Source organism: Diplotaxodon limnothrissa, linkage group LG22, assembly GCF_057381915.1.
Source record: "Diplotaxodon limnothrissa isolate DT_005_m linkage group LG22, D_limnothrissa_male_GT1.1, whole genome shotgun sequence".
In the NCBI taxonomy this organism is placed as follows: Eukaryota; Metazoa; Chordata; class Actinopteri; order Cichliformes; family Cichlidae; genus Diplotaxodon; species Diplotaxodon limnothrissa.
In genome coordinates this window covers 7,632,347-7,660,219 of record NC_140616.1, presented here as the reverse complement: position 1 = coordinate 7,660,219, position 27,873 = coordinate 7,632,347, and the positions used below count along the sequence as shown (strand labels likewise).

Genomic DNA, 27,873 nt, shown 5'->3' with positions numbered 1-27,873 from the left:
TATTACGCTTACATGGGTCAAGATGTGACCCATGTAATTGTGCCATGTGTCTGTGGAGTGGTTGTTTGGTTCTTCCTGTGTAAAGGTCCGAGCACTCCTCACTGCATTGCACACACACTACCTGCTTTGTTTATTTTTGTCTGAGGGTGTTGCTGGGTCTGAAATGTGCTGGGACGTCATGCTCTGAGAAAAATCTTCTGAGTTTCTATGAAAAACCTGCTGCATAAGAGACGACAGTGTTACTGTCTCTCTTCTGCCTTTTCCTGGTTCTGTCCGAGTTCTTCCTTTTGCCTTTTTTGTGAGTCAATGAAAGCTTAGTTTGGATAACCACAGTTTTAAGTAATCTTTAAATATATGTGTCTGGTTTGTAGCGTGAGTGCTACAAGGGGAAAACTGCTGAAAAATGCACTCTGATGTAACATTAAAACTGACAGGAGCAAAGCACAGTTGCTGCCCATCAAAGGTTCTTAGTTTGAACGTTCCTGGTCAGCTGGATCCTGACGTGAGATTGGTTGGACATTTCAAAGCTGACTGCAAGGTGTGTGGATGTGAGCATGAATGATTGTCTGTATTTAGCCCTGCCTTTGTCACGGATTAGGTGTTTGCTGCCGCTTTCCCTGTGTCAGCTGGGATTAGGGTGCAGCGCAGCCCCCTGATGTCATGGTTGGATAAGAAGTTTAGAAAATGGATGTAGTGTGTCATTTTCAATCAAAATGAAGCTTTATACAAAACATAAAATATAAGCAACGTCAGCAGCATGGGGACATTCAGGTTGCTTTGCTCAGGAAATGCTTTTGCACCAATTAATAAAGAAATATACAAGTAATAGAGGTTGTTCAGGTATCTGATCAGGACGCCTCCTGGATGCTGAAGAGATTATATCTCTCAGCTGGCTTTGGAACGACTCAGCGTCCCCCAGTGGAACATTTGGCTGGGGTGAAGGAAGTCTTCTGCCCAGTGACTCAGACTCAAATGGATGGATATATGTATCAAAGGAAATGAATAAACAACCAAAACGGTTAAGAGTTCCAGAGTTTTTGGTTACTTTTTGTTCCCCATTTTAGTTTGAAAATATTTCATAAGTTAAGTGTTCTCAGCATATTTACTTCCTGTCAGTGTGACATCCCACTGTTCATAATTATTGCCAGAAACCAAGTGTTTCCACACTTCTGTAGTTTAGTTTACCCACTGTGCCTACATCTACCTGCCCTTGTGATGAGTTCCTTGACTTTAGGTTTTCAGTCATGTGTAGTTTCTCCTCCTGTTTGTATCTTTGTTGAGAACATCCCGTGTCACCCCTAGGCCATTGGTGGTGAGTTGAGTATAACTGATATAGGCTTTACAGTCCCTTATATTAACAGACTTGAATCAATAAGTAATAAGAATTGCATAGGCAGGGCATCTACAGCTCTAATGTAGAAAAGCTGACATTGGACCAACCTTTTGCTCCTGAAAAGAGTCTTTAAAAGGAAACACGTCGCTCTCATATTATTTGTCTTTTTATCACCAAATATCTCTGCAAAAAGGTTTTTTTCTTCTTGTCGTGAATTATTCCTCATGCATCCACTCTCACATGCACACTGACATTTTCACTAATCACAGGGCTTCTTTCAAACAGTCATTAAGCATCCTCTGAAAAAAGCCTCATCTCCTTAAATGTCAAAGAAATGAGAAGAAATTTCTAGTCTTTTATTTATGGGATGGATAAAGACGTCTGCGGCTTGTTATTAAAAGTGTTATCGTGTAACACTCAGATGTAATAATCACTGTTTTCTTAGTTATCGGTTTTAATAATGGTGGTTAGCAAATGTCAATAAAGAGCTGTGAGCAACATGAACCTTGAATACAAGAAAACGCTTAGTTTCATTGTGAAGGCAGCAGAGATGAGCTTTATCTCATTTTTATTGTGTACATTCCTACGTGCAGGGATCACATGTCAAAGTCAGGAGCCAGTATCATCCTCTCGTATTTGTGGTAACAGAAGATGGAGGAGAAACGTAGGTTACTCAGTTCTCTAGAGAGGCCGGGGCTCCCCTGCTCACGTAATGGATCACTGGCAGCACGCCTTTTTTTAAATACAGAGAAGAGGGGACCTCGAGTTTGATAATTGAGGGAAATGAAGTAAAAGCAAGCTCATCTGTGGCTTTCCCCTCTGATGGCGTCTAATAGTTGTGCTTATTTTTTCAGTTTGAGGCTTTTATATAAATGCGCTTCAGTGGATGGACAGTAAGGCCTCCAGCTTCGTCAGCATGCTCTATAACTCTGCTGGCCTACAGCTGGTCCAGCAGTAGAGGAAACTCTGATCATAGCACATCATATAGCAGCTTAACAGCTCTCCAATGAGGCAACAATCACAGCATCTTATCAACAACAGGACGGCTGCCAATAACAAGCAATTTTTAGATTATTTGGCAACCTACATCTTTGTTCAGCATTTTTTCTCTTATCACACTTTTCTTAATCTTATGTTTCCCTTAAATTACTTTTAGTTCAATCAATATAGAAGGTATATTTGATTTTTTTTCAATATTTATTTTGACATCAGAATATTGATTACCACTCAGGAGGTTTCTTCTCAAAGTGAATTATACTTTCTTAATGCCTTCACTTTGCACTCTCCTTGTTTTTTTGAGACTATAATTGAAACCCAAAAAGGCGGGCGCTCCAGAAACCTCGAGGAGCCAGATTTATTGCTTCTATAATCAGCGCACCAATTTTAAGCTGTCTGACATCATCAATAACCCTTTCAGCATTGCTAACTTGCATTAGGCAACACACAGTGCTTCTGTTCCACTGAGGATTTAAATGATTTATCATTATTATTAGTCTGTTATTCATTTGTTGTGATTTCTACATTTATGTTCAATTTAATGACATCATCAAATCACCTTCTTTCATAAATACCTTAAATTTTTTAAGAGAACCAAAAGTGTTACATGCACACCCCTGCTATTTGTTTACATTCTTCCAGTGAGGTTTGCTCTTGTTCTGTGAGGAAATATGTTGGTTGGGATGTTGAAGCAGGGAGGCGATAAGAGGCATGGAAAGTCTACGTTTCAGACATGAAAACAGCATGTAGGTCAGGGCCGGGTGAAGGAGTTCATATCATCAACACAATCAGGTCAAGAGAGATGGCTCACTCTGCGTGTGTGTGTGTATCTCAATGCTGATTCTCTTACAACATAGACATGGAGAAAGTTTGGGATATTTCCTGCCCTGGAACCATTTCAAGGCCTCCCACATTAATGTTTTAGACTCTCTTCCATTCACAGGAGAAGCCCGTCAGATACTTTTATGGCTGTTTTTAGAGAAGCTTTCACTTTCTTGTCCTTCCTAAATCTGTCAGCAAATGTTTGGAGAAAGGAATCTGTTGCCTGACGCTGCAGTAGAGCTCCCATTAAAGACCTTTTATGTTTTATTAATGTACTTAATTCACAGAACAGAGGACCATGTGAGTGTTCACTTGTTTTGATGTTAGTGTGAAGACAGTGAGTGTCTGTATGTATATAATGAGTTTATCTGAACAAGCCCGGTGTTTCCTGCCAAGTAAAAATAAAGTTAGATGTGCAAGCTTTGTGGAGGAAAGGAAGATGACAAAGAGCAAAAGGGGAATTCAATTTGTACACTAGGTAAGTGAGAGTGCGTGTAAGACTGGCTCTCACATGCACACATCTACACATGCATGGCTTTTGAAATAAGGATAATAGATCAAAAGGAGGTGAAATGAAGGCAGCGTGTGGTTAAAGGATAAACCTGTGAATAATGTCATGTGAAATACAATTTGACACAATCATGAAAACAGCTGGAACCAACTGATAAGTAAAGGTGAAACAAGAAAATAAATAAATCCATTTATAGATATTTACGGACTTTACTAGACTAGCTTTGTATGAGTCACAGCTCAAAATCATCCTGATTTCCCTGAGCCTGAGAGCAGTTTATCCACTGTCTGAAACTGTTTTAGCTCCTCCCCTTTTAAGGCAACATCCTTCTGATTGGCTGCCCTACATAAACAGAAGGTTTGAACAACAGGTGGCATCTGTGCTCACAGCCACAGCAGTGTGACGGAGATGACCATATAAGGGATATCCCATCTCTGACATCATACAGAGCCAAGAGTAGAAAAAATATCTGTGTGTGAGTGTGAAACACAGATATTCCTTGGACGTACACTGATCTCATTGTTTGCAGATTAGACATGTCTAATATTAGCAGCTCCTAAAACACATGTCCACTTTAAGTAAAATCCACTGTGTTCAGCTTTACTGCAAAACTGTGATATTAAAAAGTCCAAAAATACAGAACTAAAACCTTCAAGAATCACTTATTGAGCCTTAATAACAATATAACATAACAGATATAAACGTTCTCCTTTTTGTTACTGTTACACATCTAATTACAACCAGATCTGAGGACAGATGTGGAATCTTCATTATTGCTGGAGTCTGGTTTAAGAGATCTGGCGTCACTTTTATGTTCTCTGGTCATCGTTTTATCACAGATGATCAAAACTACATGCAGTAAAGTCACACAATGTTTAAATGTTAATTACACCATCATCATCATCATCATCATCACAGTTCTTCTTTTAAAGCAGAGAAAATGAAGGAAAAAATGTCTTTGTAAGTCTGACTTGCTCACACTGTGAATTTAGTTTATGGTTAATTTTATGTGCATCTTTTACATTTTGAGGACACTTTTCTCTCAGATTTATTTCTGCTCTCAGGTGTGAGGAAGAAAATACAAATGATCTCATATGTTCTTAATGAACACTTGGCTTTTTCCACTTTTTCATGCCTTTTTGGATAAACATGCATCATGTAGTTGAAATTCACAGCTGTGCAGATGGTTGTTTAGAGTGCATGCATGTGTGCGTGTAGAGAGAAGAGCTGGGAAAGGTTAAAAACATTTAAGGATTATTATCTCCAGTTATTAAACCAAACACTTAGACCTGGAGCTTTCCTGGCAGCGCCTTGCGGGTGAGTCAGCGAGTCAGACTCGATTGCGTGGAGATCATTCAGTTCTGGCGGCAGCAGGTCGCAGTCGAGTAAATGTTGGCGTCGCCACAAACCACCCTGGGGCTGAAACACAGGCAACACCTAACTAACACTGCCAAAGTCTGCTGTGTGGCATTTTTCTCTCCACCTGCCAACGAAACATTTGACTTTATGTCCAGACTCACTGTGAATTTACAGCAATGCAACAAATAGCAACTGATCCTATGAACTCAACCATTACATCTAACTCAACACAACTCTTTTCTTTTTGTTTTAAACCCCAAGAAGGTTAAAGGAGATCCAAAGACACTTTGCCACAGCTAAATAAAAACATATAGAGTGGGTGTGGGGGACAAAAAGTAGTTGTAAGCCTCTTTTAATGCAGTACAGAGCAGTACAGTTACCTCACAACTGCCTGTTACCAGTCTGTAAAGTGTGTACCCATACTGTGTTCCAGAAGTACAGACAATAAAGAGCTTTACTGTGGAACAAAAAAATCACAGGACTACAGGGTCCTGATATAAGATGGGCCGATGATTCAGTAATATGTAAGACTGTAAATTAAAAATAGATATAACCAACAAGATTTCACTGACAGGTTAGTGAAGTCCCAGTTTGAAGCTGTGTCTATGTTTTCTGCTATGCTTCTGCACATGGTCCTGATTTTGTGTTATTTGAGATTTTGTCCAGTTTTTGTTTTTACCCCTTGAGTTCATCATTTATTTATTTTTATCTATCAGTTTGGAGATTTTAGTATTCTTCTTGTGTCTCTCTTATCCTGCTATATTTAGATTATTATTAGTGGTAGTTTCCCTGTATGTTCTTCTTATTGTCGTTCTTTCTGCATCTCTTCTTGTCTTGATTAGTGTGACTTTTAGTTTTTTCCTGTTTTACATTGTTTTTGTTTTTTGATTCATGATTATGTGAATTTAAATGGTTTTACTTGTGCAAAATACTTTCTCCTCTGTCTTGATCCACAGTTGTTTCCTTTTGCACCCCATGTTGAGTCCTGCATTAAAATATTTTAAAGGAGAAATCATTTAGATCAGAAATCATGTGACTAACTGAAGCTTCTTCAGTCCATTCAAATGATATAGTGGAAATACATGGTGGTAAGTGCTCAGAAAGGAGGTTCTGGGTTCAAACCTGGCGTCCATCCAGAGATGTAAATGTCAGATTAACTGGTCATCCAACATAGTTATAGGTTTAAATGTTAATGGTTGTCTGTGTTTGCGCTATGAGGTGCAACCTTGCACTTGCCCCTTGTCAGCTTTGATAAGTTCTTGTTGCTGAGTAAAGCATGCTGTACATTTTTATATCCTGTCTGCTAAATGGTTTGATGTGACAAGCAGAGCACGAGTGTCTCTGTAATACTGACGCTGTCGAATTCACTCTGCAGAGGCTTTCATTTAAAGCTCATGCTTCTGGTAACATCCTGTATCTCCCAGGCTTGTTCAGTGCTCGCTCAGGCGTGTGCAGCCTATTGTGATGATTTTACATTTTAAATAATCTGTACGGCGTGTTTACACTGACCTCAATTTCCAGTCAAACAGAGGTCAGAATGTGAATATATTAGCCTGCTTATAAGCCACACAGTTTAGCCCCATGATAACATATTCATACAGACTAAGGACACGCAGCACAGAGATGTAGTGCTAGGAAGAAGGTATTCTTTTCTCTCGGAAAATATCTATTTTTATTTTGGCAAAAGTTGCATCCTTACACATCTGAAGAAAGAGCAGGCAGAAGAAGTGGAGGACGAGGGGAGGAAACACTGGGAGCTTTGTGAATACTGGAGAGGATAAAGAGAGACACTGCTGTAGTGACTGGACTCTGTTATTCAGACACTTTGGGTTGCACTGCCTGTCTGCTGAATCTGAATGTCAATGAAACCGACCAACAGCTGCTAGTTTTTCTGTGTACGTGAGTGAAAATTCAGTATTTTCCCACCAAATTACATTTTGAACTAATTGGGGGCTGTAAACACAGACCAGAATAAAAATATTTTAAAAGTAGTTTGTTAGTCTTAGACTGTATATAAAAGATGGTCATAGCTAATGCGATATCTCCCATCTTTGTGTTGCAATTTTGTTTTTGATGAGCATTAACCTCAGGGCACTGCATACCCATAGTGTGCTGACTTTTCAATCATAAGGTGGCTTTAACATCTTTTTTACTCTTCATTGGACCATAAATTAAAAAACTAAACGTCAAGTTGCATTAAGTAAGACTTAAAACCATAAACTGAAATTTTTTTACTGAGGTCACAAATTAGGTTAGAAATGGGATAATTTTCTTATATATTTCTGTAACTAGAAGGACGTTTTTGTGCATATTTTTACAAGAGTTGCTACTCTTCTTCAGGTTTTGGTTGTGACGTAATTACATCACATCCAATTAAATCACAAAAAAGGCTTTCTGACTTCAAAATTCCTCATGAATGCTGAACATTTAGGTTTTCTTGTTTTACTTACATGGAGATGCAGTAATGGAGAGACACAACAAATAAAGGATTGTTTGGAAATTATTTGTACAACAAAATAAGAAAGGAAATGACACCGTGTGATACATTTGCTCAGTGTGAGTGAGGCAGCAGCAGTGATAATTTATGCATATGAGCATCAGGACCTCAGATGTCTTTGCCTGCATGTAACTTAGGCGTCCGCCATCCTGCCTGCTGCATTTTTTTTTTTTTTTTTGCAGGCAAACTGAAAGGAAGCCTCGGCTCAAGGCCCTGGCTATTACCCTGTTGCCATGGTGACGTGGTCTACTCTGTTTCCATGGTTATGCAAGGCTAGGAGAAGCAATGGCGGCAAGGGTGAGAGAGACTGACACTGGATATAAAAGGGGCGCAAAACAAATAGCGAAGGAGTGAGAGAGTGTCCGAATTTTAATTTGGAGTGGAGAAAGGAGGGAGAGAGAGACCGAGGAGTGAATGATCGTGTGAGTTTAGAAAGTAATGAAGAGAGGAGAGAAATGGAGTCGGAGAGAGAGGGGGAGAATTTAAAGAGGGGAAAGAAAGGGTGACTCTGTGAATAGATGTGAGGGTGAAGGAGGTCATAACACAGAGAAGAGAATGATTAACAGGAGGATGAAGACAAGCACTGACAACTTAAAAAAAGAACTTGGAAAGAGAAATGAGCTCGAGGAACAAGACGGAAAAACAAAAGGAGAACGACTGCTATGAATAAGAAAGAAGTAAAGATGAGAGGAAACAGTAGAAGAGCTTAAAACAGAAAGAGATGGGCAAGATAGGATTGTAAAGAAAGAAGGAAGGGAATAAAGCAAGGAGACTAAAGGGAAATAAAAGTGATTGTGTGGTGAAAAGGAAACTTTGAAAGCAAGAGAAACATAAAGTTTAAAAAAAGAAAAAAGCACCACCCAACAAACCTTTTTCGGTTGGCCGTGATGTGCCAGTAGGCTACATTCTCTAAGCACTATAAAGTTTTACAGGTTCTTTTTTCCTTTTTTGGGAGGAAAGCAAGTAGATAGTGTCTTTGGTATAAACTGTTCATGACCTGCCAATGCTCAAATGCCTTAAACCTGTACTTCTTCCAGTGTCCAGCAGGGGGCGAAACCTGGCTGCAAAGAGAGGTCAAACTGTACAGAAATATAGCGGAAACTAGTTCTATTTCTATCTTATTCTGTGACCACAGTAAACATTTTTCTGTTAAATTTATGGTCTCAGTCACCAGTTTAAAGTCATGTTTATTACAACATGATGTTCATTTTGTCAGTGATGGGCTAATTTAGAGTAAAATGGGCAGCAAAGAAGGGTATACTTTAAGATGCACCAAGAGCTCGTAATGTATGGTTTCTAAAGACAAAATATGTTTTAGAGTGTGATTGTGATAGATCTGTGATGACATGTACTGTAAGATACCTGCTGGTCTGGAAATCAACTGAATATAAAACTAAAAATAAACTTGACAGACGTTTAAGCAGTGTCATATCCTGGGATTAATTTCTCAACTTATGGGGCTAAAGGTTCAGAACTAACAAAGATTTTTACAGCAGAGTGTTAAATGTGTTTTCAATTAAGACACTAAATCTATTCATTTACAGAAAAATATTATGGACACATTTAAATCTGTTCTTTTTTAAATTTTATGTTACAATGAAACTGAAACATAAGAAAACCAGGACAATTTTAAATAATCACATTTTGGACTAACAGTCTTTATAAATTAATAAGAGGTAAGCTAAAGTGGTTACTAGTATGAATCTACAAGTATTTGGATCAAAGCTAAAGCACTTACCCAAATTAGATGCATTAAACTGCTTCTCATGCCATTCATATTTTCTCATTGATTGGAAACATCTGATTGCAGACATCACCGACTACACTTGAACCAGTTAAGAGTTTATACTCAGGCTTTGTTGTTATAATCTTTTAAGTGCATTTTTATCTATGATTGAATTTGTTTATTTGTGAAAGTCAAAACAGTAGAGCAAAGGTCAGACCCTGTAAAGAGTTTTAACTTAAATCCAAGTCACTCACAATAGATTTGATTTAATCTCTCAGCTGGTTATTAAGGGCGCTCAGCTGCATTATTAGGAAGTAATTTACACAAAAATGCAGGCGTGGATAATGAGATCAGACTGTTTGATGTTAGCTTTCATTTTTTAGATGTTTCATGAGTAGGCACGTAAGCAGCAGAGAGGTTTCTGTGTGAAATGTTTGTGGCTGACGTTAAAGTTAGAAGCCAAGGTGGAGCTCTGCAGCTGAAGTGTTTGGTCATGCTGTTGTGTTGAGGACTTTGTGTACTTTTGGCACATTCACAGTGCAGCTGGACTCTGCATGTAGCACAGACACACAACAATACACATGCTAACAAACACATGCAGAAGACTCGCACTGCGGGAAGAAAACAGTGAAAAATACACTTGAACACATATTTTACTACTTTTATTTAAGTTCACGCTTATGTATTTACTATTAATACACATCATGACATGAAGATGAAAACATACAAGTGGAGAAACATAAACAAGAGGTCATTCAGGCCAACTCTGACTCATCTGTAATTTCCGTTCTCCACCACTAGACGGAGATATAATGGTTTCACACACCGACAGGTTCATTTTTAGGAGGAATCACCTGCTTTTCCTCATTTTATCAGTGAAACTCTGTCTGGACTTTATAGAGTGAAAGATGTTTTTCTCTGGCTGTTCAATGCTGTAAAGTACAATAGAAACGACTGGACCATGAGACCAGAGTCACATTAGCCCGAGTTTATTTGTTTTTTAAGACAAAAACATCTGTTGGAATGTTTTTCTTTCAGTTCTCGCATTTTGGATTCATCTTCCTTGACTTCCTGTAGATACAGAGGGTGCCAGATCTGTATCCCTAAAGTGTCTGTTTGTGTTTACATCACTGGGGTAATGTTAATGTGATGTGTGTCGGTCCTGTAATGAGGGAGAGGCAGAGTGAGGAGACACAAACAGGATGTTAGAGTAATGAAAGATGGGGTCAGATCTCTGCAGAGAGACGAATCTAATCATTCACTTTGAAACTGATAATATCTTTGTGTAATTATTATAAAGAAATTAGTCTTTTCTAAATCGCTTAAGGTGTTTTAAGCCAGACTAGTGATGCTTTTATAATTAACCAACATTTCCTTTGGTGCGGGAAAGCTCCTGAACGTTTTCCTTTTTGCACAAATAGGATGTTTTTTTATTGAACCTGTGACCTCCTACTTATTCTGCTACCTTCAGAAATGAGCTCTTGCAATGCAGCAAAGCAGTATATTTCTGCAGAGACTGCCAGTTTGTTGGTGTTGGCCTTGCTCACTGATGATGTGTTGAGATTAAAGGCTTCAAGGAAGGAAGGAAAAGAGGGTCACAGTAAGATGTATGAATGGCTCCTGGGTCATTGAACCGCTGATATGATAAATGTTGTATGAGCTTGTGAGGCTGGTTTATTTACTGCCACTTTCACTCTTTCCTTTTATCTTTTGTCATGTTACATGGTTTAAATTCATCTGAGTACACATGTGTGCATGCATGACGTAAATGATGATATGCAGCTACTTCCAGACCTGTTACAGCAGCCGTGACCCACACATGACAGACGGACAGTAAATACCCGTTCCAACACACTTCAGTATTCAGTACATACACATATTCTTCCTGTTTGCATTAATTTGATTAGAAAAGGGGCAAAATGAAAAGGCTAAAATACATGAAATATCCTCTTTATATATTTAGAGAAAGATGAATTTCTAAATTTACTTGAAAAGGTTAGGGATCTTAAAAATGTTCCTTATAGGCCCTTATAAGGCCCCATTACATTTCCAAATGATATCCATATATTAAGCTAAGGACGTAATCTAGAATTTATAGGGTAAGAAGGGAGGATACTTTCCATGTGCACACCCAAATCCATAAAATCTTGCAAATTGAAGATATTTAAATGCATTATATTCACAGGCTGCATCGTAAATTAATGATGTGCATACTGAACTTATCAACAATAATGCTGATATTTTAATTTCTATTTATTTGTGCATAAGTATGGCTGCCCTGCTTCTGTGTTATCCACTCTCCTGTTGACTTTATTCCTGTAAGTAATAACTGAGACCACCAACAGCTCCAGCAGCAAAGCTCTGAATTTCACATTCAGTGAATGTAAGCTTCTTTGCTGTTCCTCTCATTGCCATCTGAATAACCTGGTGGTGTAAACACAGTTTTTTATGTGATTTACTTTCCATTCATGGCTGCAGACATGAGTGGAAATATGCTGCATTCCTGCCCTTTTATGTATCTGGCTCTTGATTTCCCAGTCACTGGTCATCTGCCTTGTGGGGCCACTCATGCATCTTTTATTTGTGTTTCGATCTAATATTGACTTCAGACAGACATCTACAATCTACACCTGCCTCCACTCTTGACATCTCCACCTCTTTTACTCTGTGGACTCTAGTTTCCAACCACATAAATGTATGTTTTTCTTCTGACAGAATGGAGATGGTATTGTGATTTACATAAAGGTTATCTTTATGTGTCTTTGTGGGATTAAATGACATAATCTCTGCACCAATGATGCTGCTTTATGGACTGTGACCTTACTGGCATTGAGAGATTATCCACAGCAGGACAGGGCAGACACACAGATTACTTAACATAAAATACATATTTAATGGCGTCAAATACAGAACAATAAGATGTGCCTGTTTTTCAATTAAATATAATCGCCTAGTTTTACTGTTCCTGTGTCTGGAGAAGCTTATAAGTTTTGGTTTAAAAGCTTGTTAACAAGGTGTTGTTTAAAATTTTATTATTTCGCCAGAGCTCCTGGTTTTGTATGTTTACTTAGCCTTTAGATTGCACTGTGCTCCATTCATTCAGTCCACTCCTTTAAACATTCTTGAGTTTATTTAGTGTGTTTTACAAGTTGTTTGCAGAATTTTTCAGAAATAATAAATCAAAATGCATCTACTTGTTACTACAGTGACTACCTGCCATGGCAAAAATGCAATGTGGTTGCAAATCCTCATGCATGATCAATTAGTTGGGGGTTGACAATTGTAGAAAAATGACTTAACAAGCCTGCAGGGACCACAAGGGATCAGGGAGCTTTTGAGACAGACCTTCTGTTAATATTAGCTTATGGGGGTGAAATCAGGGAACTGCAAAAAGACACAAATGACAAACAGACTGAAGTGATTCAAATATGACAGTCTGAAAACAACGATTTATGCTTGTGAGATGCATCTCAAAAAGGTTAAAACTGAAAAAACCACCTATAGAGAATTAAAATGATTACACAGAGAAGGATGACTTCTGAAAGTAAGCTCAAAGCAATCACAAAGAAACACAAAATAACTGGGGGGAAAACTACAGCCAAAAGGAAACAAAAAATGGTTCAAAACAAGGAACAGAAATAAAATATGACTATTGAAGGAAAAATTAAAACCACCAAAAAGACAAAAAAAGATTTCTAAAATATACAAAATGACTCAAACAAAGTTCAAAGTTATGCTGAAAAATTAACAGAGAGAGACATAAAATTACAAAAGGACTTCTCTTGAGTTGTGGGGGACTTTAACATGTACGTGCCTTTTGCAAAACAAACAAAAAATGTTAAAAACTGACAAATTTAATTAGTCACAAGTGTCAAACATAAGGCCCAGGGGCCAGAATCGGCCCACCGAAGACCATGGAGCCCGCTGAACTATTTTGGAAATTGTGAATGAGCTCATAGATTTTTTACTTTTAACTGTATTTGCATTGGTTTTACAGCTTTTTCCTACATATAAAGACTGCCACCATGGCTCTTCATGGCACACCAAAGTAAATAGATAAACAATAAGAATTAAAATGGAGAAAATGTCCTGTTTTTTCCGCTATGTGAATAAATGTGAATTACTCTCCTGGGCAATGAGGTACTAAAATAACGAAGTACTAGAACTTTCTGTTATTTTACACATTAGTTAATTGTGCCGACAAATTTCTTTCATTTACTGAAGCAGAATTTCTTCATCTTGGAGTAAAAATGAAAAAAGAAGAAATTCCACTTTAATCACATTAAATGGGGGTTAAATGTATTTAGTCTGGGGTTGTATGTGGCCCACGATACAAAATGAGTTTGACATCCCTGGTATAGATTTTCAGTTCAGCAGTTTAACGGAAAATAACGTTAAGTGTTAGCATGCTACATGTAGTTTTCAATCAGGGGGTTATTGCTTTAGTAAGCTGGTTTAATATCCGTCACAGTGGGAAATGATAAACAATATTTTAAAACACCTGAACAAGATTTGTCACTGAGCCACTACCTCCGTCTGAGGGCGCTCCAGCTCCATTTTCCACCTGTTCAGCTAGGCTAGCTAGCTCTTCCCCGGCTCTACAAATTCCTGTGGCGGAGGTTCCTGGCGCGGCCGGTAGAGAGGGATGGAAGACAGCCACTGCAGGAAGGACCGAGAAACCTGAGCATAGGAGGGAGAGAGACACACGCACACACATTCACACGGACCCAGGGGCCGCAAAGCCTCGGACAGAAGCAGCCATTACGACTGGGAAGCATGCTGGGAGCTCGCCCGACTCTTTTCGGATCCACAGGACGCTGCCGACTCAGCCTCGGATAGAAAGCCCGAGCCCGGATACGGTTTGGTTTGGAGCTCCGGACGGAAAGAGACACACGGCCCCCTCCCGTCACTAGGATATACTCCCTCCCTCCCTCTCTCTCTCACACACACGCACAGGAGGCACAAAAAGCAGCAGTCACCGGGTGGAAGGCGATATTTAAGGAGGGACTGGCTGGAGGAAACGCACCGAGCGATGCGACCGTGTGGCCCCGCACCCACACGTACACTGACGGCTGTCATGGATAGATAGCGTTTATGTAACCTTCATTTTAGTAGATTTTCACAGATAGACGCTCACTGAGGCTTTTTGTTGTCCTTTATATTCTCTCAAGTGTCCCTGAGGATTATCTAACCGCGCTCCAAAAGTGAGCTGCGGGGCTTTTGGTGTGCGCCAATGCATCATATTCACTAGTTTCACGCACCGTGGTGTTTGTATTGGACACCGGAGGAGGGAGAAGGAAGCACAGGGAGCCGGAGCTGGGGTCCGGACGGGCAGCAGAAGCAGCAGCAACACCAGCGGAACGGGTTACTGCGGTAGTCCGCAGGCCGACCCCTCTCTTCTTCACAAGCCGGCTTGTGAGCCACCATGGCCGGTTTCGTACCGGGTCTGCTGCCTTCAAACCACTCACAGGAGAAGGAGTTCGCCCAGGCGTATGAAGATGTGCTGGAGAGATATAAAGGTAAATGTACAGAGATCTTCAGCAGGATGCAAGAGGATAATATGAAAAAAGCTATCCCACGGGGAATAGTTAAGGCGTTTGTTTGTATTGTCAGGGAATGAAAGGGAAAATGATGAAAGAAACTCCGAGATTATGTCTGAAAGTGTAAGTGGGTTTTTAGGCACGCAGCCAGCACCACTCTGCCAGTTTCATAATCTGGATTTTTTCCTTGTATTTTGGATAAGCAAAGCAGGACTTCTAGCCTTGCCACATTGTTGGCCTCCACAGTGCATGCCCTGACTCCCTCCTAATCACTTGTGTGCTTTTGAGACACCAGAGGAAGCAGTTTTATGAAGTTCTCCCAGCCCACTCCTGTAAGGAGTTTTCCCCACATGGCCTCGGGTTTCGCCTTGTTTGCTGTTTAGCCTGTAAATATCAAAGCTGCTGCTGTGCAGGGCACTGGGATGGTTTGAGTTTGCTGTGATGTGGCTTTAAAACACTTTAAGGTGAAGAAAACAATCATTATATTTATTTTTCTGTGTGTGTATGTGTGTCTGCCCTGCAGCAGAGGTCTTACAACCAGGGCTGAGACTTGCTATTTTATAATACCGGTGACAGGGGCGCTTTAAAAATGAATGCCTCTGCTGAACTTGACTGTTGGGAGGAGGTGTGTGTGTGTGTGTGTGTGCGCGTTACAGAGGGACAGAATGGGGATGCAGACAGCCAATAGACTTGGGTCACATCTGTGATGCTGGCACTGATGAAAAGGAGGTGGTTTTGAATTATTGATTGTTATAATGAAACTAAACTCCTCTGGGTTTGGGACATAGCCTCCATGTGCTGCTGTCAAATATGTGAGAGGAGGAGGGAGGTTGAGATGAGGAGTTTCGTATCCGAGCCTCCAACATAAAGTATGTGTTCAACACACCTGTCTAAGCACAAAGAAAGAAGCCCTTTGGGAGGTTTCACTAACAGTTTGCAATATCTTTTCTATGCCAACACTTTGCTTAACTTATCTCTCACTCCGTGCAATAACCTGTCTACAGAAGGAAATATGCAGACTTTATCTACTTGAGCCATAATATGTAACCGTCTCCTCTTGTAAACGACACATCAGTGAAGCTTTGCTGCAAATATTGGTCTTTCTTTCTTGTAGATGCACTCATTCAGGCTCATATCATGCAATAAAAAGCAGAAAATTCAGTTACATTTAGTTTGCACATGTATATTATTATTTTTAGCTTTTCTAGCACTCAGACTATATTGTTCAACAAAACCCACTTATAACTCAAACTGCTTAGAACAGCTTAACTTTCTTAGTGTTATATTTTATATATGCGCAGGGTTTTCTGTTTTTCTGTCTGGCATTAATGGCTGCTTTAGTGCTAAAATAAATCCACATATTATAGGTGTTAGACTTCCTCGGGAGCCAATGGGGCTTCTATTAAATCTGCCTCGCTCTCACTCACAGAGAACAGTTCATTCGGGATGGATTCGACAGTCCATTTCTCATCCTGAAGAGAGCAATTGCTCTCCGTTTAAGTGCTTCACGTTGATCGCAGCCGTCGTCCAGTTTTATCTGCGAGCAGGATGGCTTTACTTTGATAAACAAATAAGGTGCATCAGAGCTGTTTTTTTTCCCATGTGAATGGGACCGTGGCGACCGTGGCTCAGGGGGTTGGGAATCGCATCTGTAACCAGGACAGAGAGCCCGGTTCGATCCCTGGGCTCTCTGTCCTGGTTGTTGTGTCCCTGGGCAAGACACTTTACCCTACTTGCCTACTGGTGTTGGCCAGAGGGGCCGATGGCGCGATATGGCAGCCTCGCTTCTGTCAGTCTGCCCCAGGGCAGCTGTGGCTACAACCGTAGCTTGCCTCCACCAGTGTGTGAATGCGAGAGTGAATGAATAGTGGTATTGTAAAGCGCTTTGGGTGCCTTGAAAAGCGCTATATAAATCCAATCCATTATTATTATTATTATTATTATTATTATTATTATGTGAGATTAAAAGGAAGGGAACGTGAGCACATTGATTAAAGTGGAGCTGAACGTGGGTCTCTGAGGGCTCTTTCCCCCCCATTGGAAATATCAATGCATAATAGCCCAACAGCTCCATCATATGTCAGTCCCCTCCAAATGTGGTATTGATATAACCACATGCCTGCTGTTAGCCCTTTATCTGACAGGAGCAAGCAGTGACCTGGGAGCTGTTTTGGTAAATGTAGAGGTAAAGTCCAGGATGTTTAATTAGTATCTGCACAAGCACGATCTCAGCTCACCTCCTTCATCAGTGAGAGGATCACTCCAGCTATGCTGTGTGTAGAAATCCAGAAGCTGCAAAGCAAAACATCTGAATTTTAATATTTCCTTGAAAAACTGTTTATGCTCTTATTTTGATACAAGCAAAGCAGCTTTGCATAATTTGGAGGTTTTTTTTGTTTTTTGTTTGGCTGCTATTCCTGCAGCCATGATCAGTTGATGCATTTAATGCTGCAAAACATTTTATTAATGCAAAATATTTAGCCATCACATTCACGCCCATCACCTCGATTAATGTTATTAAACAAAACAAAGCAAAAAGAGGCAAAAGCACGTGTGGAGAACTGTGCAGCTAGTGTTGATGGAGGAGAGAGACCCCCCCCCCCCCCCACACACACACACACACCCTTACTTTATATTCATGCAGGTGACCCTCTGCAGCCAATCAGCGCTAGTGATAAACCGGAACAGCCAGAGGATAAATGTGCAGGTGCACTGAGGTGTGCCTAACACGTTGTCTCCATGTAGATGCGTTGTAATTTCCCACAGGTACAGTAACAGAAATTGGTATTGATACAGTTTGTTACGCTCTCTGTTTCCACTTGGATGCCTTATCTTACAGGGCTGCCCTTAGCCAGCATTGCTATCATGGTTTTACTGCACTGCTCCTGGTTTCAGAATCGTTTTTCTCCTAATAACAAAAAGTCCAGTGATGCCAAGTGTGCTTGTCCTGAGTGTTGGTTTCAAACGCTACATAAACAGGGAGTGCAGTCCTGACAGAGAATGTGAGCATCAGGTTCAAAAACATTTTGCCACACACTTGATAAGTTGATAATGTTAATCACAGTACACATAGTCTCTATTATTCTGATATATATTCACTCCACTCCACAAACAATCTCTAAACACAACAGCTCCACGTGGGGATCGCGGTACTGTAGTAATGTGGACGTTTTCGACCTGTTTCTGGGTTATAGCACTCCTGTTAGACTGAGGTCTGTTTTCTGGCCCTGTGAGGCTGCAGGTTTTCAACCCTTCCAAGCGTCGCAGTCCCAGCTCGCCTCCCTCATCAGTGCTATAATGAGGCTGTAACCCTATAGGCTAAACCCTGTGTCCTCTGCACTCACTCCACCACAATAGGACCTATGCTGCTGCTCCTGCTGCTGTGTGTCACTGCCTAATCACGTTTTGCTCTTTGAGGTGTCAGCATGTCTACTGTCTTGAGCGATATCAAGTTCCCCCCTGTCATTTACCCTTTTACGTTGTCATGCATTGTCCTGCCTGTTCCCCTCTGTCCCCTGATAGCTGGGATTATAGTGGTTTCTATGATCTGCTGATCCTGTAAACAGCGTTCCCGTATGTATGTAAGTGTTCGTTACTCTGTCACCTGTGACTGAGTCACTCAGAGCTATATAGGGAGAAATGGGAACTTGGCGTCCTGCTCGCTGTAGCATCATGTCACTAAAACTGGAGGTCGACATGTGATAGGGTTTAAATCATTCACAGGCAGCGGGTGCGGTGTTTGTGTGTGTTTGTATTTTTCTTGGCATTTGTGTTCGCAGCCATGAGTGTAACTGCTGTGTAACAATGACAGGATATCTAAAGCAAGAGTGACAAGGTCATACATGGAAAAATACTGGAACACTCAGAAACACTCATAGACGTACTGTGAGTCAGTGGCAAAGCAGATGGTTTCAGGCACATTGACACCAACATTTGAGCATTATGTTTACTCAAATAGCGCTGTAATTACCACATATGAAGCAGCACTCTATGGATTTCTGCTTCTCTGCTTTTTTTTTCACTCTAATAATCCTAATTAGACATGTATAATAACACTTATGTAAGCTTAAGAGCAGCTTAAAAGCAAAAAGTGTTCATTAAAACATGACGGGTCAGGTAGAGTGTCACGAAAATCCTTTCAGAGCCGAATATAAGCCAGAAAACCTGGAAGGAAGCAGAACAATTTCAGAGCTTAGAAGAAGAAGATTGTCAGGAAACCCGCTGACTTAAATATAGATGGTAGGAAATGTGTGTTTCTGACCTACAAATCTACTTAAAATTCAATTCAGATGCTGCTTTTGTGTAGATAAACTCCATGTTTTTCCACATTAAGGCTTTTATGTAATATGTCGAGTGTGTGTGGTCCTCTGCGTCTATCACGATATCCGCTCTGTACTGTATACTTACCACCTCTAATTCATCCGTCTACAGGCAGTGCCAACTTCTGGCAGCTCAGTGCTACTGCTGCCCTCTGTGTTTGTGTGCGTGTGGTAGAGAAGCAAACATTCAGTGTCATTTTTCCACCCCTCAGGATTAATGTTTTACTGTACTGTTTGTAAGTCATGCAGGGTCACACACGAGTTCACTGATACTTTTTTTTTCTTTTCTAAATGTCATCAGCGCTGACATTCACACAAGAGAAATCAAAGGTGATGAATTTTGTCAACAAATGTAGCAGCCTTTCACTCCCCAAAAGCTCAGGATTTCTCCTTTTTATGTGACCTATTCACATATATAAACCATATTCCCTGCTCTTCAGGATACATGTTGCTACCTCAATATGTGTGTGAAAAGTGCTCATTTTCCTGAGCTAAATGTGGCAACATTGATCAATACTGAAAGACCAAGTAATATGATACTAATATTACTGCAATATTAAGTCATATAAAGCACAAGAAAGTTGATAATATACAAATTCACAAGCATTTTTCTTCATTTTCCTGTTTCTAAATGGACTTCTTGACTGTGACTGTGCATAGAAAGATTGCTCTGTATATAGCTGGGGCAGTGAAATTTGGATATGGTGCTATAGTCGGTGCCTTTAATTGAAAAATAAATAAAACAAAGCACCAAAGTTTAAAGCACTTTTTGCTTGAAATGATTAGTCTGGACGACACAATTTTCAAACACTATAAAACAAAATTGGATGTAATAATAGTGACTTATTACCCAGCCCCACTGGAGCCTGTAAAATTACAGTATTTCCATCCCTGGTCATGTAGTCTGGCTTCATTCTTACACAGGTCAAGGGCTTAGACAGAAAGACACAGGAAGTGCACAGAGTAACAGGAAGGGTTTGGAGTTGAGTGTTTGCTGACGTCCTACATTTTCATTGAGTTCAGGAAGTGTTGGGGCAGCTCTTCCCTTCTTTCCAGATCTCTCTTAGTGCCGCCCTCTCTACTCCTCCACACACATGTGCTTTGCCATCTTGTGAATCCTATTAAACTGTATCTGTTCCTGCTTTGAATATGCCATCAGCTCGGTCTGTTTGCTTTCTCTGTGCCTCTCAGAGAAATGTTCTGCTCCTGGAATAATGTGATCCCATTTAAGGTAAAATCAGAGTTTGAAATGTCGAGATTAGACTGTGGAAAAAGTCAGAGGAAAATTATTCTTTACTTCCGCGGACTGGTAATTAGACGATTGATCTCTGACACTGGAGGAAGTACAGGATCCATTAGAGAAGCAAGAGAGGAAAAGCAGTCAAAAACATAGAGATGGAGACAAACAGCTGCAGTCTCAGGAGAGGAAGAAGGACAGAGCAGTTTAACAGAAGACCACAGATGATGGACAGATAGACAGGAGGAGAGGCAGACATGGGAGCTATGCGCTGGTCCCAGAGTTGGATCATTGCAGCTGGATTTTTCCATGTGGCCTAGTTTTTGCTTTCCAGCTCCCTCAGTCCTGGTCTCCTCTCACAGTAGATCTCTGCCCCCAAGAACACAACCTCCTCCTCCTCTTCGTCCTCCTTCAATTCTCTCTTGTTTCTCTCAGTCATTGAGCACAGTCTCCGTCCTTCAGATCTTACTGTGCCCTAACCAGATCATCAGCAGCTTTTCTTCACATTTTAATATTAAACATCTCGTGGCTGCTCTGCTCTTCTTGGTATTGATTTTTTTTTTCCTTCTCCCGTCTCGCATTCAGCCTCCTCCTTGTCTGCCTTTTCCTCGCATTCTCACTTGCTTATTTCATTACCTCCTAATTATTCTGCTCTGTCTCTATCCTTCTGTTCTTTCTCTTTCCCCGCCTCCTCCCCTCTCTGCTCCACCCTCCCATCCTTTCCCACATTACTTCCTGTTTAGTCACATTCTCCAGCAGCACCTGATCGTGTCGGCAGGAAAACCAAGCGCTGCCAGAGCTGCGGCAGGCAGAACCAAACGCTGGCCGAGCTAGAAAGCCTGCACTGCTAACTGCAGATGGAGAGCGAAGGGAGGCCGGGTGGAGGGGGGCTTCGGGGACATCTCCTGGGCCTTTCTGCCCCGCTGTGTTGTTGTTAATGCAGTGAGGTTGAACCTCAGAAATGTGGGAAACTGTTTACACTCTGCAATCTTTTGGATGCTCATAACTGAGGGAACATTTAGGATGCTTTGAAGAATATTAAAGCACATAAATTAAGAAGAGAATATGAAGGAAAACGGAAATGAAATCCAGCACCAGAGGAGATAAATTCCAGGCATATCAGTGGCAGCAAAAGTAATTAAGCGATAAAACCATGCACTTCTTCTGTTTTTCAGTCCCTTTTATAGTAACATGCAAAACTTGGAGGGAACGATTCTTCTTTGTAGCTTTAGTAGTATCATATTTACAGTAAGCGCATGCAAAAAAAATGAGTGTATAACATAAACACAATAATAACGGCGTTTTAGTGAAGCTGCTGAAAGAAAAATACTGCAGTGTCAAAATGTGATCCCTCTGGCACTCAGTCTCTCCTGCATTCTCCACATTTTCTATTCGCATGCAATAAATCTGCCACAATGACGTCTCTCCTCCCCGTTCTTCGTGTTTTTCCACCTTTTTTTTTTTTTTTTTTAAAAATCCCCTCTTTTCTTACTGTTTGCAGCAGTTCTCCCCTCGGGGTTCTTACATAACCAGCACCCAGCTGATTTCTAGTCAAATAATCAATGAGGTTCATTGTGATTGTGCGTTAGGGGAGGAAATCGAGTTGAATAGTCGTGAGGGGAGCAGCTAGCGAGTGTGAAATATTTGCGTTGATGCATAAATGTGGGCATATTTGTGTGGTAACAGTGGCCGTCTCTCTTAGCAGCACACAGGGCCTGTATTCATGACAGACAGGGAAGGCTGTGTGGCACATCTCTGAAAACCTTTCTCCGGGGTTGCGTGGCGGTTGTCAAAGCTCTCGTAGTTTTTGCTCTGATATAGTAGAGCGATGTGCATCCCATCTCTGTCGGCTGCTTCCTGGGCGCTCGGTGTAATCACAGAAAAGTGGGGGGAGGAATCTCTGGCTGCTGTGTGTCAGCGTGCACACTAACTTGATGGGGGGGAAAAATGGGTCAGGAATACCAGTAGATGTTGCCTTGCATGATATCAAGGCGTGTGTGTGGGTTGAATTGGTAAAAAGGCTGCAAAAAGCAACCAAGAGGTTAGGGAAGCACATGGATGCAGATGCCCTGATTGGCAAAGCGTGCTTTCCAACCTTTCCTGTCCAGGGACAGAAATGCTGTGTTTCAGCCAAAGACATAAAAATTCTCAAAATAATCTAGAAAAAGATCCCCCAAAAGGAAACGGACAGAGGAAACCAGTGCTGCTGCTGCTTTGACCTCTGTGAGACGCAATCTCACACACACGGTCACGTCCCGGCTCAGACTGTGTCTGCTCGCAGCTGGTGTAATTTAAAAAGTCATCTTTTCTCTCTGTGTTGACCTTCAGTCCTCACTTGGCAAGCATTTTTCAGAAACGCTGTCAGCAGTGGATACGTTCACCCTTCCACTTTAAGATGGAGAGCCTTTCTAACCCCCCACAGCTTGGCTGGAAATAACGAGCAGAAGGGACATAAGAGATATTTACGCTGCGCAGACTGCAGCAGGGCTGTGGCTGTCTCACTTGTCACCAGGTGTTTCCTCTGAAGCTGGTTTTGTTTGGAGATTCTGCTGTTTTTCAAATTTAGCAAGCTTTTTGTGAATGAAGCCTTGTGTCTTCTCTGTTCCTGGATGCTTCTTTTTGCTAGAAGAACGCGAGGGCTGTAAGACGCAGCAGAGATGTCGAGATGAAGTGAGATGGGAGAGAAGCGGTTAATGAATAAATCATGGTGGCTGCTCTAAAAGCAATATAGGGGACAGCGGTTAGCGTGCATCGATTGCACACTGCTGCACTGGGGCTGAGACGCGCACACACAGCTGGTCCTGCAGCTCTGTCCCCTATAGTTCATCATCTCTGTGAAGCATACACTGAATCCTTCCTCTCGTTTTTCCTCTTTAATCCGTCACCTTTGTATCTTTATTTCTCCGCCCCCACTATCTGATTTGTGTTTTGGGAAATGCAGACATTTAGTTTTAGCGCTAATTCAGTTGGCAGGGCTAAGCAGTTGATGCCACTTCTCTCCTTCATGTCTTTTCCTGCTCTTTTTTTTTTCCCCTTCCTGTGTCATCCTCTTGATGTCTGTTCATATCTATCACCTTATACACAAGGCTTATAGTTTCTTCTTAATCTTCATCATCTTCTCCTTTGCGCCCCCCTTGTTAATTATCTAGAGTGGGCAGGAAGCTTCTGGTAGCTGAAAGGTAGATCTATACCTCCTCTTGTCTCTCCATCATCCTGTCAGTCAGATCGATTTTATTTGTAGAGCCCGCTATCACATGTAGAGGTTCAAAGGGCTTCACAACCATAAAACCTAATAAAGAGAAGAAAGCTGAAAGAACAAACTTGGGTATAAGGGAATAATTTTCTCTAGATCCATCTGATTACTTCTAGTGAGGTAGAAATATTCAAAGGTTAGGGTCATAGATGGGAAAAGCTCATCCCGGATTTTTCTCCGGGAGGAGTACTGGATGTCTAACAGTTTGGCAGTGAAGGATCAGATGTAAGATCATATCAGGCTTCATATACGAGAGAGTATTTTAAAATCAAATCTGGAAGCCTTGGTAGCTCCAGTAACAGATAAATGATTCTCAATAAATCTTCATGCTGGTCAGTTTGAGGCTGAGTGATAAGATGCTAGAGGAGAGTGTAGAGGGATGTGAGGTGCGGTGCCTCTATTCTTAAATTTCATATAGGTATGAAATGATTTCACATGGCTGATTCTGGAGACGTGACACTTAAAATCAGGCTTATGCATAAACATAGTAAAAATCCAGCTGTAGGCAGGTGAATAAAAATGAGACATTTGGAGCCACACTGATGTGCGGCAGAGTGAACCACTGTATGATATCTGGATATGATTTGACGTGTATATGTTCAGCGAGAGTCTGAAAAGCGTCAGCGCCTTGGGCAATAAATGTTAGAGCAGAGGTGTTTCTTTTTAAGTCATGCCGAGTTGTTGAAACATGAAAAAGTTTGAACAAATGTTTCTTTTAGAAAGGGAGATTAGATGGGGACTGCTGCGGAGGAACTAAGTAGCTGGTGGGTTTTTTAAAAATCCTGTTTACATCCAGTTGTAGCACAATGGAAGCAAAGTGTTTTAAATCTGCAGATTGGTGTGCGCGTGTAATCTACGGTAGCTCGTCTAAGAACAGTATCTTGTTGCTAAGATGAGAAGGAAGTTTATTTTATTAACTGAGGCGAGAAACTTATTAAGAGTAATGTGTATAAAGTATAACTGTGTGAACTGTCAGTCCCATCCTGTCGGACGTGTGCGCTTTGTTTAAATCCCGTGAGATGAAAGGACGCGCAGAGCGGCTCTGAGTGTCAAGCCCGGCTTGTGACCGCGAGAGAGGCAGGGTGACTTTTAATCTGCTCCAATTCCTTCAGCCTGTGACTCTCAGCTGACTGCGCAACACGCGCACACACACCGGAACAGGTTCACACACCGTAAACACAACAAAGGAAGGTGGACAGAGTCAGAATGAAGTGTGTGACGTACATGAATCACTGCAGGTACATCACACATCACACGTATGCTTGCGTTTCCTACCTTGAGAAATGCTAATTCTCCCACTCTGTGACTGACTTGATCATAACCCACAGATTGGAAAAAGTTTGACCTTTAAATATGTGGGTCAGTCATGATTGGGTGCACAGGGTGATTGATTTTAAGCCTAGATAAACCTCAGTAAGTTGATTGAATAGCAATTAATTCCCAATAATTTCATCCATCCATCCTTCCACCCTCTTATCTTTATCAGGGTCACAGGGGAGCTGGCTCCTATCCCAGCTACCATAAGGCGAGAAGGAGTGTACACACTGGACTGGTTGCCAGTCTGTCACAGGGCTAACCCATTCATGCTCACATTCACACCTATGGGCAATTTAGAATGACCAGTTAACCTAACCCCACTAACTGCATGTCTTTGGACTGTGGGAGGAAGCCAGAGAGAACCCACGCACACATGGGAAGAACACGCAAACTTCACACAGAATACCAATTTGATAATCTGTGAATTTCATACTAATGTTTAAAACAGAATAACAGACTTTCCTTGTTTCCCTTTTTCACATCGAAGAATTTGAGCTTTCCTGACCTTGTATATCTTTTATTATTAATTATTTTTAATTTTAGTACCTTTGGACTGTTGGTTGACTAAGACAAGCAGTTTAACAGTATTTTCATTCAATTTTCAAAGATATTTATAGATTCGTTTTGTTTTTAATGTCTGATGAATTTGAGCTAATTTCCATGAATTAAGGCCATTTATTTCTCTGCCCAGTGTTGATGGTGTTGCAGTGTATTGCTTACAGTCCACGCTCCATTAGCCTCATACATTACTGTTTGCGTGTGTGCTCGTGCATGCGAGGTGGTGTGAGGATTTGCCATGCAAATGAGGCTGTGAGGGTAATCTGGTTGGTCCTGGCGGGATGTCACACAGACAGCCCCCCAGCAGGGGCCCGAGCCCTAATCCCATTCATCTACTTTACTATGCCAACGCGGAGGCGAGGAAACTGGACACCCCCGTCACTGTGCACTGGTCCATTCTCTCACATGTCGTCAGTGTAAGGCCTGTACCAAGAGGGCTCAGCTACAGGGGGTTCACTGTGGTTCTTATGTAATTCATTGTGGCACTGACATCATGGAGTAGCCTGGCCTTTGATTGGATTCCTGGATGAATGTAATACTGATTGTCTTTCAGAGAGATAATGTGGCTATTTAACAGATCCTGTTGGGATGGATCAAAGTGAGTTGAGTCGTATTACCACAGTCTTCTCCCTCTTTGCCGTAATGTCTCTGACAGCATGGCGGCCGCAGTTGCGATTCGTTCACATTAAACACTGAACTGCAGCACTGCACTCCTCCGCAGGAGCTGCAATCAGGATGCACTATTTTAAATGCTGTTCTTTTTAGTGCAGAGCTATTCAAAATCCCAGCAATCCCTCTGTAAGCTTCTTGCCTTTTTATGTGTCAGCAGCATTGTCCTTTCCCTCCTCCCACCTCTACAGAGACCATTTTTTAAGGTGGTGTGGATAATGGGTTGTAAATTCTCTCTTAAATCATGGCTTCCAAAGAGAAAACTTTAGTACATTTATCCCAGATTTTTACATTTGAAGAAGTATTTGTGTTTATTTTAATGCATTCAACTTTAGTTATTTTCTGTTTTAAACACAAATCAAATTTGGCAAAATTTGGCCTGTTGATTTTAGTTACTTGATCTGGTTGACTCACTGGTCATGTCATTGGTTATCTTGCTAGTACTGGGTGGTTAGACCCGCTTTTGCCTTAAGTCTTCATGGTGTTGAACAAGGTGTGGGAAACATTCGTCAAAGACTTTGGTCTATGTTGACGTGATAGAGTCTCACGGTCGCTGCAGATTGGTGCACATCAGTGATGCAAATCTCCCATTGCACCAGATCACAAATGTGCTCTGTTAGATTGAGATCTGGTGACTGTGGAGGCTATTTGGGTACAGCAGCTCCTTGTCATTGAATGAAGAAGAAACCAGTTTGAGCTAATTTTAGCTTTGGGACATGGCACATTATTCTGCTGGAACCAGCCATCAAAAGATGTTTACATTGTGCTCATAAAGGGATAGTCATGTTTACCAACAATGCTCACTAGGCTGTAACATTAATTCATGCCCAGTTGGTAAAAAGGGCTCAGAGTTTGCCAAGAAAATATTCCACACACCATTACACCACCAGCAGCAGTCTGGATCGTTGATACAAGGGAGGATGGATCCATGCTTTTGTTGTTTACGCTAAATTCTGATCCTACTGTCCAGTATTACAGCAGAAATTGTGACTCATCAGGTCTGGCAACATTTCTCCAATCTGTTGCCACACTTGGTGAACCCCTCAGTTTCCTGTTCTTAGACATGAATGGCTCCCAGTGTGCTCTTCTGCTGCTGTGGCCCATCAGCTCAGAGATGCTCTCCTATATACCTCGATGGTAACGAGTGGTTACTGGAGTTATTGTTTCTTTCTTACCAGTTTGAAGCAGTGGACACATTCTCCTGTGACCTCTAGTGTGCCCTCAGGGTGTTTTCTCCTAGCTGACTGCTGCTTAGTGAGTATTTTCTCACTATTCCCTGTGTGGGGAAAATCCAAGTTCGTACTAAAATACTCAGAGAAACCTGTCTGACACCAACAACCATATCACGTTGAAATCAATCACCTTTATTCCCCATTGTGAAACTCAGTTTAAACGTGACCATGTCTACATGCCTAAATGCACTGATTCCCTGCTATGTGATTAGCTGATTAGATAACATTGAGTGCTTGAAAAGGTGTACCAAATTAAGTGGCTGGTAATTACATAATATGATAACTTTATTTGCTAAAATCGCCTGGTCACTTTAGGGTTAATGAAACTGTACGTAAAAAGGAAAATGTGAGAAATGTAGTTTTGGACAGTTCAAATGAATTGACCAGAGTTGTGAAACGGTCTGGTTCTCACTGCAGTAACACACACCGCTAATGCTTTGCGACACTGAGTTAAAGGTGTGTGTGTGTGTGTGTGTGTGTGTGTGTGTGGTCTTGTGAGCGTGA

The 27,873-nt window shown here is 41.2% G+C and overlaps 1 protein-coding gene across 7 annotated transcripts in view; it reads left to right on the top strand.

The window, feature by feature from the left end:
• macf1a (microtubule actin crosslinking factor 1a) overlaps positions 1-27,873 on the top strand; it is a 234,178-nt gene that overhangs the window by 10,660 nt on the left and 195,645 nt on the right. The window contains exon 1 of one of the 7 annotated variants that reach the window (XM_085346506.1): positions 13,900-14,763. The exons of the other annotated variants lie outside the window; for them this stretch is intronic. Within the exon in view, the coding sequence (XP_085202632.1) occupies positions 14,670-14,763 (94 nt within the window). The 5' untranslated portion in view covers positions 13,900-14,669. Of the gene's footprint in view, positions 1-13,899; positions 14,764-27,873 lie in introns of those variants that run through there. 7 annotated transcript variants of the gene reach the window in all.